The sequence below is a fragment of the Natrix helvetica genome (assembly GCF_964273705.1).
Source record: "Natrix helvetica genome assembly, chromosome: 3".
In the NCBI taxonomy this organism is placed as follows: Eukaryota; Metazoa; Chordata; class Lepidosauria; order Squamata; family Natricidae; genus Natrix; species Natrix helvetica.
This window is the reverse complement of record NC_138549.1, coordinates 59,831,210-59,847,106: the sequence shown is the minus strand read 5'-3', so window position 1 is coordinate 59,847,106 and position 15,897 is coordinate 59,831,210. Positions and strand designations below refer to the sequence as shown.

At 42.6% G+C, this 15,897-nt stretch overlaps 1 protein-coding gene across 1 annotated transcript in view; it reads right to left on the bottom strand.

Annotated features, from left to right (window-relative positions):
• The window catches only part of ADCY10 (adenylate cyclase 10), a 219,639-nt gene that overhangs the window by 163,545 nt on the left and 40,197 nt on the right, over positions 1-15,897 (bottom strand). Inside the window, exons 6-7 of the mRNA XM_081946448.1 lie at positions 3,271-3,367; positions 2,543-2,631 (exon numbers count right to left, since the gene is read on the bottom strand). Coding sequence (XP_081802574.1) covers positions 2,543-2,631; positions 3,271-3,367 — 186 coding nt within the window. The remainder of the gene's footprint in view (positions 1-2,542; positions 2,632-3,270; positions 3,368-15,897) is intronic.

Genomic DNA, 15,897 nt, shown 5'->3' with positions numbered 1-15,897 from the left:
GTTTTTATCTTGTTGTGTTGTTGTGTTTGATGATTTTTGTGTTGTGGGGCTGGAGGTTGTTGCTGTCGATGAAGAATATGCTGTTATTTTCTTAATCTTGATAATTTATTTTTGTAATCCAAATGTAAAAAAAAGAAAAAAATATATAATCCAGATTTTGAAGGTCGACCCTCCAAGTATCCAAAATCTGTCTATTTCAAATCTGATGGACCAAGCTTCGGGTTCTTGTTATCCTAATCCAATTATAATAAAGAGAAGACCAAAAAAACCAAACTCCAATGAAAAAAAAGAATAGCAAAAAAATGGACCACAATTACAAAATAAAAATAAATCTTTAATCCCCCTTATTCCCTCCAGCTCTGGCAGGAGAAAAAAAAAGCCCAATAAGTAGAGAGTGGCAAAAGAAAAACAAAAAAAATGTTGGTTTGAAAAAAGATGTATATACTGCAAATCTAAATGCAAATCCACCTAAGGAAAATAGCTTCCAGTCCTAATACAAGCAAAAGCTCCACAGTTCCAAAACTGTAAAGTTGTAGCCAGAAAAGCGAGAGAGAAAATACCACAAAAGATAAGTCCACGGCTGGTGTTATGTCTTCTTAGGAGGTAATTTTTATCACCACTCTGTTTACCAAGTCACTAAGCATTGTCCAAGGTCATTCTTTCTAACCTCTCTTTATTCTTTAGCTAATATATTCTCTCTGTTACCACTAGATGACACTGTTGTTAATGGGAAAAACGAGTAAGGAAAAAAATATATCCAAAAGCAGCCTCAGAGTTCCGGATTCTTTCAATATCAGAATTTGAAAATTTCAATAGCAATCAACTGTCCAATCTGCTTTCTATTTGTTGAAACCATCCTTCCAAAAATATTTAATAAATCAATAAATAAAGCATTTGCTTCTCCACCACTGCTTCTGGGGGCGGAGACATAGTCAAGAATCCACTCTGCCCCCTCCATTTTGCCTTCTCTTTTTATGTTCTCAGTCACTCGGGGAGGAAAAAAAGTTTTTGAATACAGTGTATCCCAAGATAGTATCACGATCTCACCCAGATGCTCCAGCATGCTTTCTCCTCTCTCTTCATGTGGCTGCCCCAACTTTGACAGCTCGCAATAGCTGTCTTCCTTGCCGCTGGGTTGGGAGATATTTCAGGCACTCCAGGGGGTTTGCTATGCTCCCATTCATGTCTACCAGTGCCCCCCATTCCTCACCGTCCCTACAAGATGGTTCTGACCTCCGACGGGGTCCCCAAAACAGCAGAATATTGCCACTTCTCCAGAGCCCCGAAGCTTCGAGTGCATACTGCTGCAATGCTGGCCATGTCCCCCATTCCGAGAGGCTTCTTTTCCACCCAGCCAATGACGCAAGGCACCAAAAAGACCTCCACTTGCTGCCACCATCTTCGCACATGTGCAGCTTTTTTCTCACTGGCTGGAGGACTTTTTGGCACTCTGCAGCCAACAGCTGGGTGGAAAAGAAGCCTCCGATCCTCTGGCCCTCAAAGAGGTGGCTGAGAGACTTCTTTGCCAGCAAGCCGCTTCCCAGCTCCAATCAGCTTGCCATCTGATGGACACAAGCAGCGACCAGGAGACCAATTCAGGGCGTGGTCAGCCTGCCAGTTTGGAGAGCCAGCCCCGATTTTTACTACCAGTTCTACTGAACTGGTAGGAACCCACCTCTGAATAGTAAGAACAATTAAACAATGGAACAACTTGCCTCCTGGCTTGTGTTTGCTCTATTGCTGGAGGTCTTCAAGAAAGTATTGTCCAGCTATTTATGTAGGATAGAGTAACAGCTCCTGTCTTAGGCAGGAGTCTGCACTAGAAAACTTCAAAGGTCCTTTCCAGCCCTATGATTCTAGGAACTCCCAAGAGATAAAAGGAGCCACCAGAATCAATCTACATTATCTGAATCTCTATCACATAACTTTCAGGAATCATTGGAAATAAGTTGAGTACTTCTCATGCATAGTCCCAAAGGAGTGGCCTTTCATTATTCCAGTTTTAACCCTTTTATGTATGTAATCATAATAGAATAGAGAGATGGAAAGCAGAACAGCAGGTGATCCTTCTTCTAAAGGCTCTACACTAGGAAACAATTGGGTGGAGAGGGACTGTTGTGTCTAACATAAACAGACAGTAATTTTTTAAGGCCATTCAGTATGTTTATGAATTCCATGAGAAGCCTCCTATTCACTGAATCAGATTCTACTGAAGCAAAAGCCTTTTTTGGCATTCTGGAAAAATACATAATGGAAAAACTCATTCAACACTTCCAGAAATATTGATGAAGAAGGTTTATAAGGAAATTGTAAACATGAAATCCTTATCTCCCATCCTCATGTTCTTTTTCAGAACATCCAGAGAAAATTGACAATTTCTCATAATAAGGAAACATTTATTTTTAAAAAAAATCATGGAAAATAATAATGCCATTCCTATAGCATCATTTCCTCTGTGGAAAATGTTATTATACTCATATGAAACCACCAAATTAATTATACTCATATGAAACCACTGCTAACTAAGCATTTGCTGAAGTACCTTCTTCAGGACATTCTTCATCACATATTTTCGCAAACGTTTTTCAAGTTCTTCATCTGGACCCAACACAGAAGCTATTCTCAAAATCTCTGGCAAGGAAAGGTGAGGAAAAAACTGAGACTCTTGATGAAACACAATATTGGTATATTTATGTGTTGTTGAATTTGTGCACTCTATGCTTTGCTGCTAATGATCAGAGGGGCAGGGATGTGATTCTGGCATCGTATGTAAATGTGTGCGTTTGTGAAAGTGTGTATGTGCATGTTTAAGTTGTGGTGGTGCCATCATTTTTGACTATTTTTTATTTGAAAAGAGTTGTGAATTCTCTCATATTTTCAATTTAATATAGTTGAATATATAGCAACCATAGCAGTTCTGAAATGTGAGCAGCTTTTACAGTCCACTTTTCACTGCCCTTTCTATATATTCAAAACACAAATAACCAAAAGAAGTTCTGGTTATTTTTATAGTTGGTTAGTTGTAGTTGGGAGCAGCATTCTACTGCCAATTTCATATAGTTAGTTGTATAGATTTGTTCTTGATATAAAGCAAATGCTGTTATATTTTAATGGGCAAAGCAAACTAAATCTCTAATAAATTTTAGAATGAAACTTTCCTATATCACTGCGATATTATTTCAATTAGGTTAGAAAATCAAATGCAATAGAATAGTAACAATAAATGAGCTGAGAAATAATTCCAAATCTCAATGTTCCTGAAGAACTCACCAAAACTGTCACAAATGTGATTCTGATTCAGGTAGTCTGCACATCTGTCAAAGAATTCATCAGTATCAAAGTCAGGAACATTTCGAATGTATTTAACCTGGAGGTATATAAAATTATAGCTATTCAACCATTTTTGTCAGATATCTATAGTCAATGTCAATCATTTTTCTAACATGAGATACCAAGAATATGGTGTTATGTAAATTATAGTAGCCATTTTATCAGCCTCTTAAACACAGGGATTATTTTTGATACATATTTTTATTAGTAAGGTGAAATATAGTCCAAATTCCCAGGAGGGTGGGACTGCATTCCAGAGGACTAAGAGACAGTGAAGTTTAGATAGTTTTATTGGGAGGAACAGAGTCATATCAGCTGCTCCCAACAAGTTGTCAGAATACCGTGTTCTCCCAAAAATAAGACAGGGTCTTATTTTCTTTTGACCCCCCCCCCAAATATTGATTGGGCCTTATTATCGGGGGTGGACTTATTGTTTTGGGGTTACCGGGTGGCTGCTCTCTTGCAAGCAGGTGCCCGAAGAGCCGGGCACAGCCTCAGGGGCAAACTGCTGTGTTGTGCTGTTGCAGCAGTGCAACACAGCATCCAAGAGGTGACCATGCTCATGAGCAGCCATCTAGCAATGTCCCTTTCCAGCCGGGCAGAGCACCACTCACCGACCCAGTGATATCCCAAAGGCGCTAAGCCATGTGGCATTTTGCCCGCCCCCCAGCTCCCATGGCTTGGAGTTTGGGATACCCTTAGGTCAGTGCATGGTGCTCTGCCCGCTGGAAAGGGAGGTTGCGGGAGCGCCTGTTCTGACCCCAGCTTGTGTGCCTCCCAGCCTCACCATGCCCTGGCCCATCTCTTCCTGCAGGGCCAGGGTGCCAGCGGCACCACGCTGCCACACTGCTCCGAGCATAACCTCTTCTCCAGCTTCCAAACTCTGGAAATCTGCAGCCAAGTCTTCCGGCAGCGGCCGCTCTGGGAGTACGCTCTATGGTTGTGGGCTGGCTGCCAGCAGAGCACACTCCCAGAGTGTACAACCATAGAGCATATTCCCAGAGTGGCAACTTTCAGAAGACTTTGCATCCTACCTCCATGCTTTGGAAGCTGCAGAAAAAGCCATGCTGGGGTGGTGGCGGTGGCAGGCGGCGGTGGCAGGCGGCGGTGGCAGCGGAAGTGCCCTGGCTCTGCAGGGAGAGTTAGGCAAGGGCATTGTGAGGCTGGGAGGCACGTGAGTGGGGAGCTGAAAAGCCGCTCTCACAACCCCCCTCTCCAGCCATGTAGAGCCCCATTCACTGACATGGGGTATTCCAAAGGCGCCAAGCCGTGGAAGCTGGAGGGCAGCGAACAGGTGCTCATGCAGCTTGGTGATACCCATAGGTCAGTGAATGGCACTGTGCCCAGCTGGAAAGGGGGTTTGGTCACCTCATGGCTGCTGTGTTGTGCCGCTGCAACAGCACAACACAGCCATTTGACCCTGAGGCTGTGCCCGGCTCTTCGGGAGCCCGCTCATAAAAGACCAACTGCCCAGCAACCCCCTCTCCAGCTAGGCACAGCACTACTCACCGATCTAGCGGTATCCCAAAGGTGCCAAGTAACATGAGCCTTTGCCCCCCTACCCTGTTCTCATGGCTTGGCGCCTTTGGGATACTGCTAGGTCAGTGAGCGGCGCTCTTCCTGGCCGGAGGAGGGGTGTCAATGGGGCTTATTTTCAGGGGAGGGATTACATTTTTGCCCATCTGAAAAATGTGGCATGGCCTTATTATCAGGACATGTCGTATTTTCAGGAAAACACAGTATATATTTAAGGATACAAATAGTTTGCTTGAGTTTCACAAAGTTTTGTCTATGTTGGAATGTAGAATTTCTGCAACTACACTAATATTCAGCCAGTAGATGGCAGTGTTTGCAACTATGGTAATATTCTATGTCCTTGACTCCAGGAAGGAAAACATATTTTCTCACTTTTATAGATGACTAGCTGTACCCAGCCACGCGTTGCTGTGGCCCAGTCTGGTTAAATGGAAAAGAAAGAAAAGAGAAAGTGCAAGACCCCTGGCAGAGGCGGCCCCCACATGGAAGTGAGCCATGGTGGCCCGTGCAAGAGCCACCATGGAGGACACTCCCACATGTCCCGGCCTGGCCAAGCTGAGGAGGAGAGGAGGAGGAGGTGGCTGCTGCCCCCAACCCGGCTTCCCTCAGCGGTGGCAGCGAGAGGAGGTGGCCGGCATCCCCTGAGGAGCAGGAGGAGCAGGAGGAAGGAGCTGCCCCTGGCGATGTGGACGCGAGGCAGGCCCCACTGGCTGCAGCCCCATCCAGAGATGCCGTTGCCGCTGCAGTCGCCACCTAACGGGGCACCCAGCGGCTGCCCCAGCCCCGCTGCGCCTCAGGCTGACACCGCCGCCGCCCCATCAGAGCCACCTTGGCGAGGCCGTACCTGGCTCCCTGTGAGGGGGTGGAGAGTGTGTGCAACCGGCCGGGCTGAGGAGACGCTCCACCTCCACCTCCTCTGGAGCTCCACTAGGCTGGGCAGGGGGAGGCCAGCTTAAGGGTGGCAGGAGGCGGCCGAGGGATGGGGCAGGTGCTGCCCCGCTGCAGACAGCAAAGGCCTGGTGGGAGGGGAGGACAGAGAGGGGAAGGGGAGGCTTTGGCTCCCCTTGGTGGAAGTGGTGAAGCTTGTCGGAGGAGGGGCAGAAAGGGGAAAGGGTGCAGCTGCAGCCCAGCCACACATATAAAGGGACCGTTGGGACGAAACTGGAGAGAGGCTGAACTGTTCCAAATATACTATATTCAAGAAATGAACACTATGGTATAGTGTGTGTTGCTTTTACGTCCAGCAGATGGCGCTGATTTTCAAAAAAGCATGTTTTTACAAAAAAGCATGTTTTTACCTGTCACAGGTGAAAGATCTATATAATATACATATATAGAAACATGCGCGTAGTTGAATGCAACATTATGTCAAAATTTCAAAGCAATCGGTGAAGAAATTTCGGAGATTTGAGATTTTGAACAAACAAACATTACATTTTTATTTATATAGATTTCTCCAGGTATACTAAACTATATCTGCTACACAACAAAAGTGAAGTACCAGAGAAACTTGAATAGTATTTGGTTCAAGTAAGCAACATATTTGGTAAAATGCTGAAAGTCTTACACATAGATAATGGAACTGAATATGCAGGTGAAAACACACAGGAGATTCTCAGAAAACATGGTATAATATTCAAAGTACTATACCATTCAACCCAGAACAAAATGGGGTTTTGGAAAGAAAGAATCATACTCTATGTGAGAGTGAAAGAACCATACTGTTTGATGCAGATATGCCAACCACATACTGGGGGGGGGGGGGGCAGGGGGAGGCAATTATGACCACATAATTGAACTGCCAGGAAAAGCAACTGAGAAAACTCTATATGAATTGTGGAACGGAAAAGCCCCAAATTTAAACCATCTAAAAAAAATTGGAAGCAAAGCCTATGTGCGCATCCCAAAAGAAAAGAGTACAAAATGGGATGCTTGTTCAAAGGAAGGTGTACTTGTGTGATACAGCAAATCTCAAAAGGAATACATAATTCTACACCAAGACACAAACAAGATAACCATCAGTAGATGTGTAATTGTTGATGAAACTTAAGTGTGTTCAAAGTTTCATGAAGTAACACAAACTTATCTTCCTCCTAGAAGAAAATATACAAACACTCACAAAAAAGCATTCATTAATTGTTTCTTAAAAAGAGGCACAACCCAGCATTCCTGAGACAGGAAAAGTATTCCAGACTTCCCTAGAAAAAGCAAAGTGAATACTGGTGATAGGAGATTCAATTCTTAGGGAAACAGAAACAGACCAAGCAGTCAATTTAAGAGTGGAGTGATATATAGTCTCCTTGGAGCAAAAATCAAAGATGTAACTGAGTATCTTATTAAAATAATTGAACCCATAAATCACTACCTCTTTCTTGTCCTACACGTGTGAACCAATAATACAACAATGAATCTGAAAACAATTACAAGGGATTATGAACAGCTAGGGAAGAAAGTGAAAGAATTAGGAGCACATGTTTTCATCTATGCTCCCAACAAAAGGCCAACATCCAATGAGGGAGCAAAGGATTTTAGAAATGAACCACTGGCTTAAAAACTGATATTGTCATCAGAACTTTGGCTTCCTAGACCATGGTCTGCATTATCAAGATGAAGGGCTACTGGCAAGAGACGGACTGCACCTCAAAAACTGGAACTGAAAACAATATATTCAGAAAATGACTGGCTCATCATATCAAAAAGGGCTTTAAACTAAAATTGAGGGGAAGGGGAGGAAATCTTTTAGAACCTAATTCCAAGCAAAAACCACTAAATAACCAATTCTCAAGATTGAACTTATTTTGAAACTTTCATGCCTTATCGCTATTCAACTTGCCAAACAATTGAGGGGAGGAGAGTGTGAGAAAGAATGCAGATGTTCCAGGGAGAGATTGTGAGAGCCAAGAACCCATCAAAGTCACTAGTGCAAATGTATGACAAAGAAGTGAACAAAACAAAAGGGTTATTCATAATTGAACAGTATGAACATCCATGAGTGGGGAAAGGGCAAAGCCATTGTTCAATCATGCAAGCATTGCACGGGAAAAACTAGAGTTTTGATTCTTCAGTGATGAAATGGTGTATCCAATAAAGTTATGCTTTTGGGAATATAAAGTTCCTGAGAGTGCCTGCTTCTTTTGGGTTAGCTAGTCGAACCATTGATATGAAACCAGCTCTCAATCAAACTCCAGCACAGTCTACTCCGTCATCTCCAAGAGAGCTGTTAAAGGGAAAAGAAGGATGATGTCTGGTGCAGAGTGGAAAGTGGAGGCGGCTGGAATGGCCCCTTCAAAAGATTACAAAATTGGGGTTAGAAAGTTCCTGAGAGTGCCTATTTATTTTGGTTTTGCTAGTCGGACTGTTATCACCAATTACATGTAGAGGAAGGGAGTAAAGAGAAAAAAGAAATAAAAAAGAAAAACATAATGAAGTAGAGAGTGAGGGAAAGTATGAAATCCCAGTTACAAAGTAGGAGATGTAAGAAATATACCCAAAGCCGATAAAGGACTCAAATGCCTATATGCTAATGTTCAAAGTTTAGGGAACAAACAGGGTGAACTTGGAAGTATTAATACATGAAGGCAGACATGATATACTTGGCATTATTGCAACGTGGTGAGATGAAACTAATGATGGAATGTCCTGATGGAAGGATATAAACTATACAAAAGAAACAGACCTAACAAACAAGGAAGTGGAATTGCATTATATAGAAAAGATCACTACATATCTGCAGATATACAGAAAACCAAGGATGAAAACCTCCTAAAATCCATGTGGCTCAATATAAAAGGGTGGGGTGGGGTGGATGACATTGCTATAAGTGTATAATACAGGCCACTGAACCAAGTAGAAGACATAGATTAACTCTTTGCTAATCAATTAACAAATGTATGTAGAAAACATACCATAGTAGCAGTGGTGGGTTTTAAATTTTTTTACTACCTATTCTGTGGGTGTGGCCTATTTTGTGGACGTGGCTTGCTGGTCATGTGACTGGTGGGCGTGACTAGGTGGGTATGCTCATGTGATTGGGTGGGCATGGACAACTCGATGTCACTCACATGGAGGGGCACCTCACCTGGCTTCATCTTGCCCCTCCACTCCCAGCCAGCCCTCGCCTCATCTGGCATGAAAGGAAGCATTTTCTTTTTTTTAATTAAAGTTTTTATTTTTTAAACAAATATAAACAAACACAACACATAACATAAAAACATCTTCCATTCCATACAGTGTGTCGATTGGTTATATGGTTTTTGTGCATCCTTTCCATAGTCATCCCTTAAATTTTATATAAAGTCATATATTGTCAATCAAGTATATTTGTATATAATTATTATATTATAATAGTTTCTCTAATATCATATGTCAGCTTACGCATTTCAGCACATTCCATTGCTCATATCATCAATCATGTATGTATGTATGTATGTATGTGTGCGTATATATATATATATGTGTGTGTTTGTGTGTGTGTGTGTGTGTGTGTGTGTGTGTGTGTATGTATGTATGTATGTATGTATGTATTTGTGTTACAACCCCTGGTATGCCTAAATATGGGAGGTAGGTCATATATATATATATATATATATATATATATATATATATATATATATATATATATATATATATATATATATATATATATATATATATATATATATATATATATATATAATTTGTTTTCGTAGATTTTCACGGGTGTAGGTATGCTGGTTTTGTTGTATTCGGGTCTTTTCCCGTGTAAGGTTGAGATTGTCTTTACAACGTTTCGGCAGGATCACACCTGCCATCTTCAAGCTGTGGGCTTAAAAAAAAAAAAAAAAAGCCCACAGCTTGAAGATGGCAGGTGTGATCCTGCCGAAACGTTGCAAAGACAATCTCAACCTTACACGGGAAAAGACCCGAATACAACAAAACCAACATATATATATATGCTGGTTTTGTTGTATTCGGGTCTTTTCCCGTGTAAAGTTGAGATTGCCTTTGCAACGTTTCGGCAGGATCGCAGCTGCCATCTTCAAGCGTAGGCTCAAAATGTGGGCTTAAAATGGGAATGGAGCTGCCGTCTTTCTGTAAGTCTTGGTGGGAGGGGATGGGGTGCTGGCTTTGTTTCAGTAAGTGGAATGATTGGTTGTGTGGTTGTATCATGATTGGTAGATTGGAGCTGATTGGTGCAGGCTGCGTGTGCATTGTTGTTTTGTATTATAACGGCTTGGGTGGTGGGTGGTGTTCGTTTGTTGGCTAGGGCTGGTTTCCAGATGTTTGGTAGGCGGGAGGTATCATCACGTTTGTTCATGCTGTGGGGGTGTTTCTCTATTTCAATGGCTTCCATGATTATTCTCTTGTGGAGGTGTTCTGTTTTGGAGATTAACCCGGCTCCTTCAAAGTTGATTTCATGTCCTGTAGCTTTAAGGTGCTGGAAAAGGGAAGAAGTTTTTTCTTTTTTTCTTACTGCATTTTTGTGTTCTGTGATGCGTGCATTTATTCTCCTGTTTGTTTGTCCTATGTATATTGCTGGGCAGATTTTGCATGGTATTTCGTAGACTCCTTGGTTTTCTAGCTGGATTTTGTCTTTGGGGTTTGACTTTACACGGGAAAAGACCCGAATACAACAAAACCAGCATATATATATATATATATATATATATATATATATATGTGTGTGTGTGTGTGTGTGTGTGTGTGTGTGTGTGTGTGTGTGTGTGTGTGTGTGTTGTATTTGTACTGATAAATAAATAAAGGGAGACTAATATAGATCTATTTTGAGCTAATTAGCTCTCATCAGCTAGCCATACCCTTACTGGGATTTGAACCTGGGCTGTATTATATCTTAGGCAGGAGTCTTAGCCACTAAGCCACAGGCTCTCCTCCTTATCAGTTGAGCCAGGGAAATAGGTATGTATTTGTGTTACAACCCCTGGTATGCCTAAATATGGGAGGAAGGTCACTACTCCCTCTTTCTGTCCTTCGGCTCATCACAGAAGACCATGCAGGCAGAAAACCATATTTTTATTTTTAATGTTGCCTTTTTAAATTTGTGTTGTATTTGTACTGATAAATAAATAAAGGGAGACTAGTATAGATCTATTTCGAGCTAATTAGATAATTAGATAATAGATAAACTGATAAGGAGGAGAGCCTGTGGCTTAGTGGCTAAGACTCCTGCCTAAGATATAATACAGCCCAGGTTCAAATCCCAGTAAGGGTATGGCTAGCTGATGAGAGCTAAATAGCTCAAAATAGATCTATACTAGTCTCCCTTTATTTATTTATCAGTACAAATACAACACAAATATAAAAAGGCAACATTAAAAATAAAAATATGGTTTTCTGCCTGCATGGTCTTCTGTGATGAGCCGAAGGACAGAAAGAGGGAGTAGTGACCTTCTTCCCATATTTAGGCATACCAGGGGTTGTAACACAAATACATATACCATAGATAGCATAAAGTACAACCATAGATGGTATAAAAACAATATAATAAGAAGTTAGAAAACAAAACATATTTAACATTGTAAAAATTCAGGAAAACAACAATTTAAACCATTCAGTTTTATAATTGAAGTCATATTTCCACCTTCAGAATATCAGGTCTTTTTTATTAAAGATCACCATATTTGAAAGTCATTAAGAGTCAATTATTATACAAATGTAATATACTGCACATGCCATTATTTGTACTGCAAAAAAACATGAAATAATACAATATTTAAAATGAAGAACAACTTTAACCAACATAAATATATTATTAATTCAATGAGAAGTGTGGGCGTGATTATTTGGGATTACAGGGCTAAAGGTCTTTTAAGCCTGGGGGAGAATTCACAAACTGATTTGCTTTTTGCCACACTTGTGCATGTGTATATACACATGAATATCTACCAAAATTCTTCAACAACCAAATTGGTGAATGTACTTTATATATGGGAAGAATCAAAGCAGTGAGTGTATTTTCTTTCAGGCATTATGCTGTGGTTGCATTTGAATTAATATTAGCCAACTTCAGCTGATTTTAAAAAGCTAAACCCCCACCCCACTCCACCCCACACTTTTAAAGTGCTACTTTAAAAGCAGCCCCTTCCCTGCTCACCCACCAGCCCTGGATCACATGGCTTTGAAAAGCATCTGAAAGGCTGTTTTTAAAGCACTTTTAAAAGCTTTTCAACCACTAGTTCGCAGCTGCTTTTCAACCCACCACTCCACAGGCTGAATTCTTTGCATTGGCAGGCAGTAGTTTGTGGATGCCATTGCTAGAAGAACATATTAAACTAGTATGGCAAGTTCTGGAAAAAAAAAAACTCCTGGCTGTGAAGTACTATGTGAAGCTGTCCAAATGCAAGTTTCATAAGACCTCCCTCAACTACCTGGGCTACTGAGTGTCAAATGAGGGAGTTGAAAAGGTTTTACCCAGGAAAAGTGAAAGCACTACTGGACTGGCAATCCCCATGCACCTGCAAGCAACTCCAAAACTTCCTGGGGTTTGCAAACTTTTATAGACAGTTCATTCCAGCTTTTGCTGAAGTAGCCCTACCCCTGACGGAGCTGCTGAAAACAGGAAGGGCTGCTTCCAAACCACAGCCAAACCAACCATTGGCCTGGTCATTGGATTGCCAAAGAGCATTTGAAAAACTACAGAAACTCTTTGCAGAACAACCCATTCTTCAGTACCCCAACCCAGAATGGCAGTTCATTGTTCAAGCTGACAACAATGACATGGCTGTAGCAGTGGTGCTCTTTCAAAAGAACCCCTAGGGCCAGCTCCTATCCTGCATCTATGTGTTCAAAAAGCTCACTGACACCGAAAAGTGTGGGCAATATGGGAAAAAGAAGCCTATGCAGTCAGGTGGGCCCTCCTCTCCTGGGGGCACTTCCTGGAGGAGAGGAGAGTGCCCTTTGAGATCTGGACTGACTATAGGAACCTTGAGGCCTTAAAGACCTCCAAAAAACTCTCCCCCAAGCAAGTCCACTGGATGCAGTATGTTAAGCACTTTGACTTCAATATAAAATACATCCGAGGGGGAAAGAACCTGCTAGCGGATCCTTGTCAAGAAAGCCACCGTTTAATAGTCAGCACACAATCATTCCCCCCTCCCAACAGGCAGTTCAGATCACCACAAGAGGTCAAGCTAGTATGTTCCTGCCAGCTTGAGGCTTCAGATCCTACAGCATAGCCACAACTCCTGGTTGTCTGGCCACTTCAGATTCCTAAAGACCCTCCACTTAGCCAGGAGGCAATTCTGGTGGCCAACGATTAAAGCAGATGTAGAAGATTACATTAAGAGCTGGGCTACATGTACGACAATGAAGTTGAAACCGGGTATACCTCCTGGGCTTCTACAACAAATGGCTGACGCTTGCCAGCCCTGGAAGGAAATCACCATGGACTTTATAGTTGAACTCCCAGAGAGAGGAGGGAATACGGTCATTTGGACCATGATTGATTTATTCTCGAAGCAAGCCCACTTCACTGCTTGCTCAGGATTGCCCTCTAGCAGGAAATTGGCCAGGATGTTTATAAAGTGAATATGCCTGCTGCACTGAGTGCCCTGCAGGGTCATCTCTGTCCAAGGGGTTCAATTCATCACTAGGTTCCGAAGGGAGTTCCTGAAGTCCATAGGATCAACCCAGGGGCTTAGGTTGGCTTTCCATCGGAGTACTTACAGAGCCATAAAATGTGCAAACGCTATGGTGGAGCATTACCTCAGATGCTATGTGGACTATCAATAGGATAACTGGGTGGATTTGCTGCCTTTCATGGAGGTGGCTTAGAATAACACAATGCACAGTAGCTCTGGACTGACCTCCTTACATGTTACTAGCAGCATGGAATTTGTCCCCATGCCCGAGCTGCCATGAGAATTGCCATCGTCAATGACCCTGGCCAAATTGCTATAGCTGGGTTGGGAGAATATAAAGCAAGCGCTAGCTGAGGTGACAAAGGCATACAAGAAGCAGGTGGATAGGTGCCACTCTCTCCATCCCCCTTCTGGGTGGGAGATCGTGTATACCTGTCAGTCAAATACCTTAAGCTAAAATTGCCTAGCAAGAAAATAGAACTTAAGTTCCTAGGGCCATTCTCAATAGTGAAAACAATTAACCCAGTGACTGTACAACTTAGCCTCCCACTCCTGTTAGAGAAAGTACATCCAGTTTTCCATAGCAGTTTATTGAAACCTGCAGTTAGCTCACAACTAAGACTGTGGGACTGACCACCATCTAAGCCAATGGTAGTGCAGGTGGAGACCCACTATCAGATTAAAAAGTTATTGGGACTCCAGGGTACATGGGGGTTGCTTGCAATATTTAGCCCACTGGAAGAGATACCTTTTGTCTGAAGCTGCATGGATCAAGACTTGTGATGTGAAGGCAGATAGATTAGTAAAACAATTCCATAAGAAATTCCCTAACAAACCTAAGGGGCCCCTTAGGGGGGGAAGAGGTGGTTAAGAACAGCATTACTAACCCCCATTGCTTCTCTCATTTCAGAATGTTCTCATCAAATGAGGGGAGGAAGCCTGGAGCCATTTTTAATTGGAGCCTTCAGGGTTACCAAGCAGTGGATGGGCAAGCTGTGGGATAGGGGTGGGGTGGAGACAGTGTGGGTATAGTCATAACAACATTTTTTCCCTTGGGAGTCAAGTACGTTCAGCCTGCACCTGGAAGTCAACTACAGTTGGGACAGTGGCCTGATTGGAATATGTGATGCACATGCATATGGAGAGGAAGGAACTTTGACTTTACTTTGGTTGGGGAAAATCCGGGGCTTTCGAATTTGGGTTTTCCCAGATGTGCCAATATGATATCTCGAATAAATTCAAGCTTTGAGGAAAATACCTGCCTTGGAGTTTTGATTCTTTTGGGGGTGTTACTTGGAACCCTGACATTTATCCCGTTCAGTGGATTTTGAGGCCTGTTACCATTTTGGATTTTTTTTTCTGACAGTATTTCTAACATGATGAAAAAAAATAAAGCAAAGAATAGAAATCCATCTCTTGTTCTTTGACTAATCTGAAAATCTGCAGAATTTGCTCAATTGGCCATAATCTTTGATATAACCCAGGGATTGCGAACCTTTTTCTTATGGCGTGCCAAAATTGTGCGTGCGCATACATTTGCCCACGCCAATTCAATCCTTCCCACGCATCTATGCATATGTGCACAATCCCCCCCGGGCATGTGTGCACAACCCCTCCCCAGGCTCTGGAGGTTTTCCTGAAGCCTAGGGAGGGCAAAATGGCCTCCCCCTGGCCCCCCAGAGTCCCCCCAGAACCTGGAAATGGATTATTTCCAAACTTCCAGTTGGCCTTTTGGGCTGTTTTTTACACTTCCCAGGCTTCAGGAAAGCCCCCAGAGGCTGGGGAGGGCGAAAAACGGGCTAACTGGAAGTTCAGAAATGATCTGTTTCCAGCTTCTGGAGGGCCTCTGGGGGGCCGGGGGAGACCGTTTTCTCCCTCCCCAGGCTTCAGGAAAGCCTCTGGAGGCTGGAGAGGGTGAAAAACAGGCTCAACGGGCCAACCAGAAGTTTGTTCCCGAATTTCTGTTTGGCCCGTTGGGGACGCTTTTTACCCTCCTCAGTCTCCGGAGGTTTTTCTGAAGCCTGGGGAGGGCAAAAAATGGCCTCCTCCGGCCCTCCAGAAGACTGAAAATCAGCTGGCCGGCAAGCGTATGCGCACCAGAGCTGACTGCTGACATGCCAGCAAATATGGCTCCGCGTGCCACCTGTGGCACATGTGCCATAGGTTCGCCATCACAGATATATACTTTTAACCAAGCTTGAAATTCTTTCCTGATATTTATTTTCATTCTATTCATTCTGCCAATATGAGTTAACACTGCAAATTATTAAAGGCCTTTTTACATCTAAGATTAGTGCAGATTTCTTATTTCTATTTATATGTTCAGTTGCATTATGAATGTCATTTTGTCTTTTATATTTTCTTTGGGATTAAACCAGTTTGGTCAATGTGTATAAGAAATAAACACACTATTTCAACCTATCAGCTAATAAATAATTCAACAAGGAAATTGATC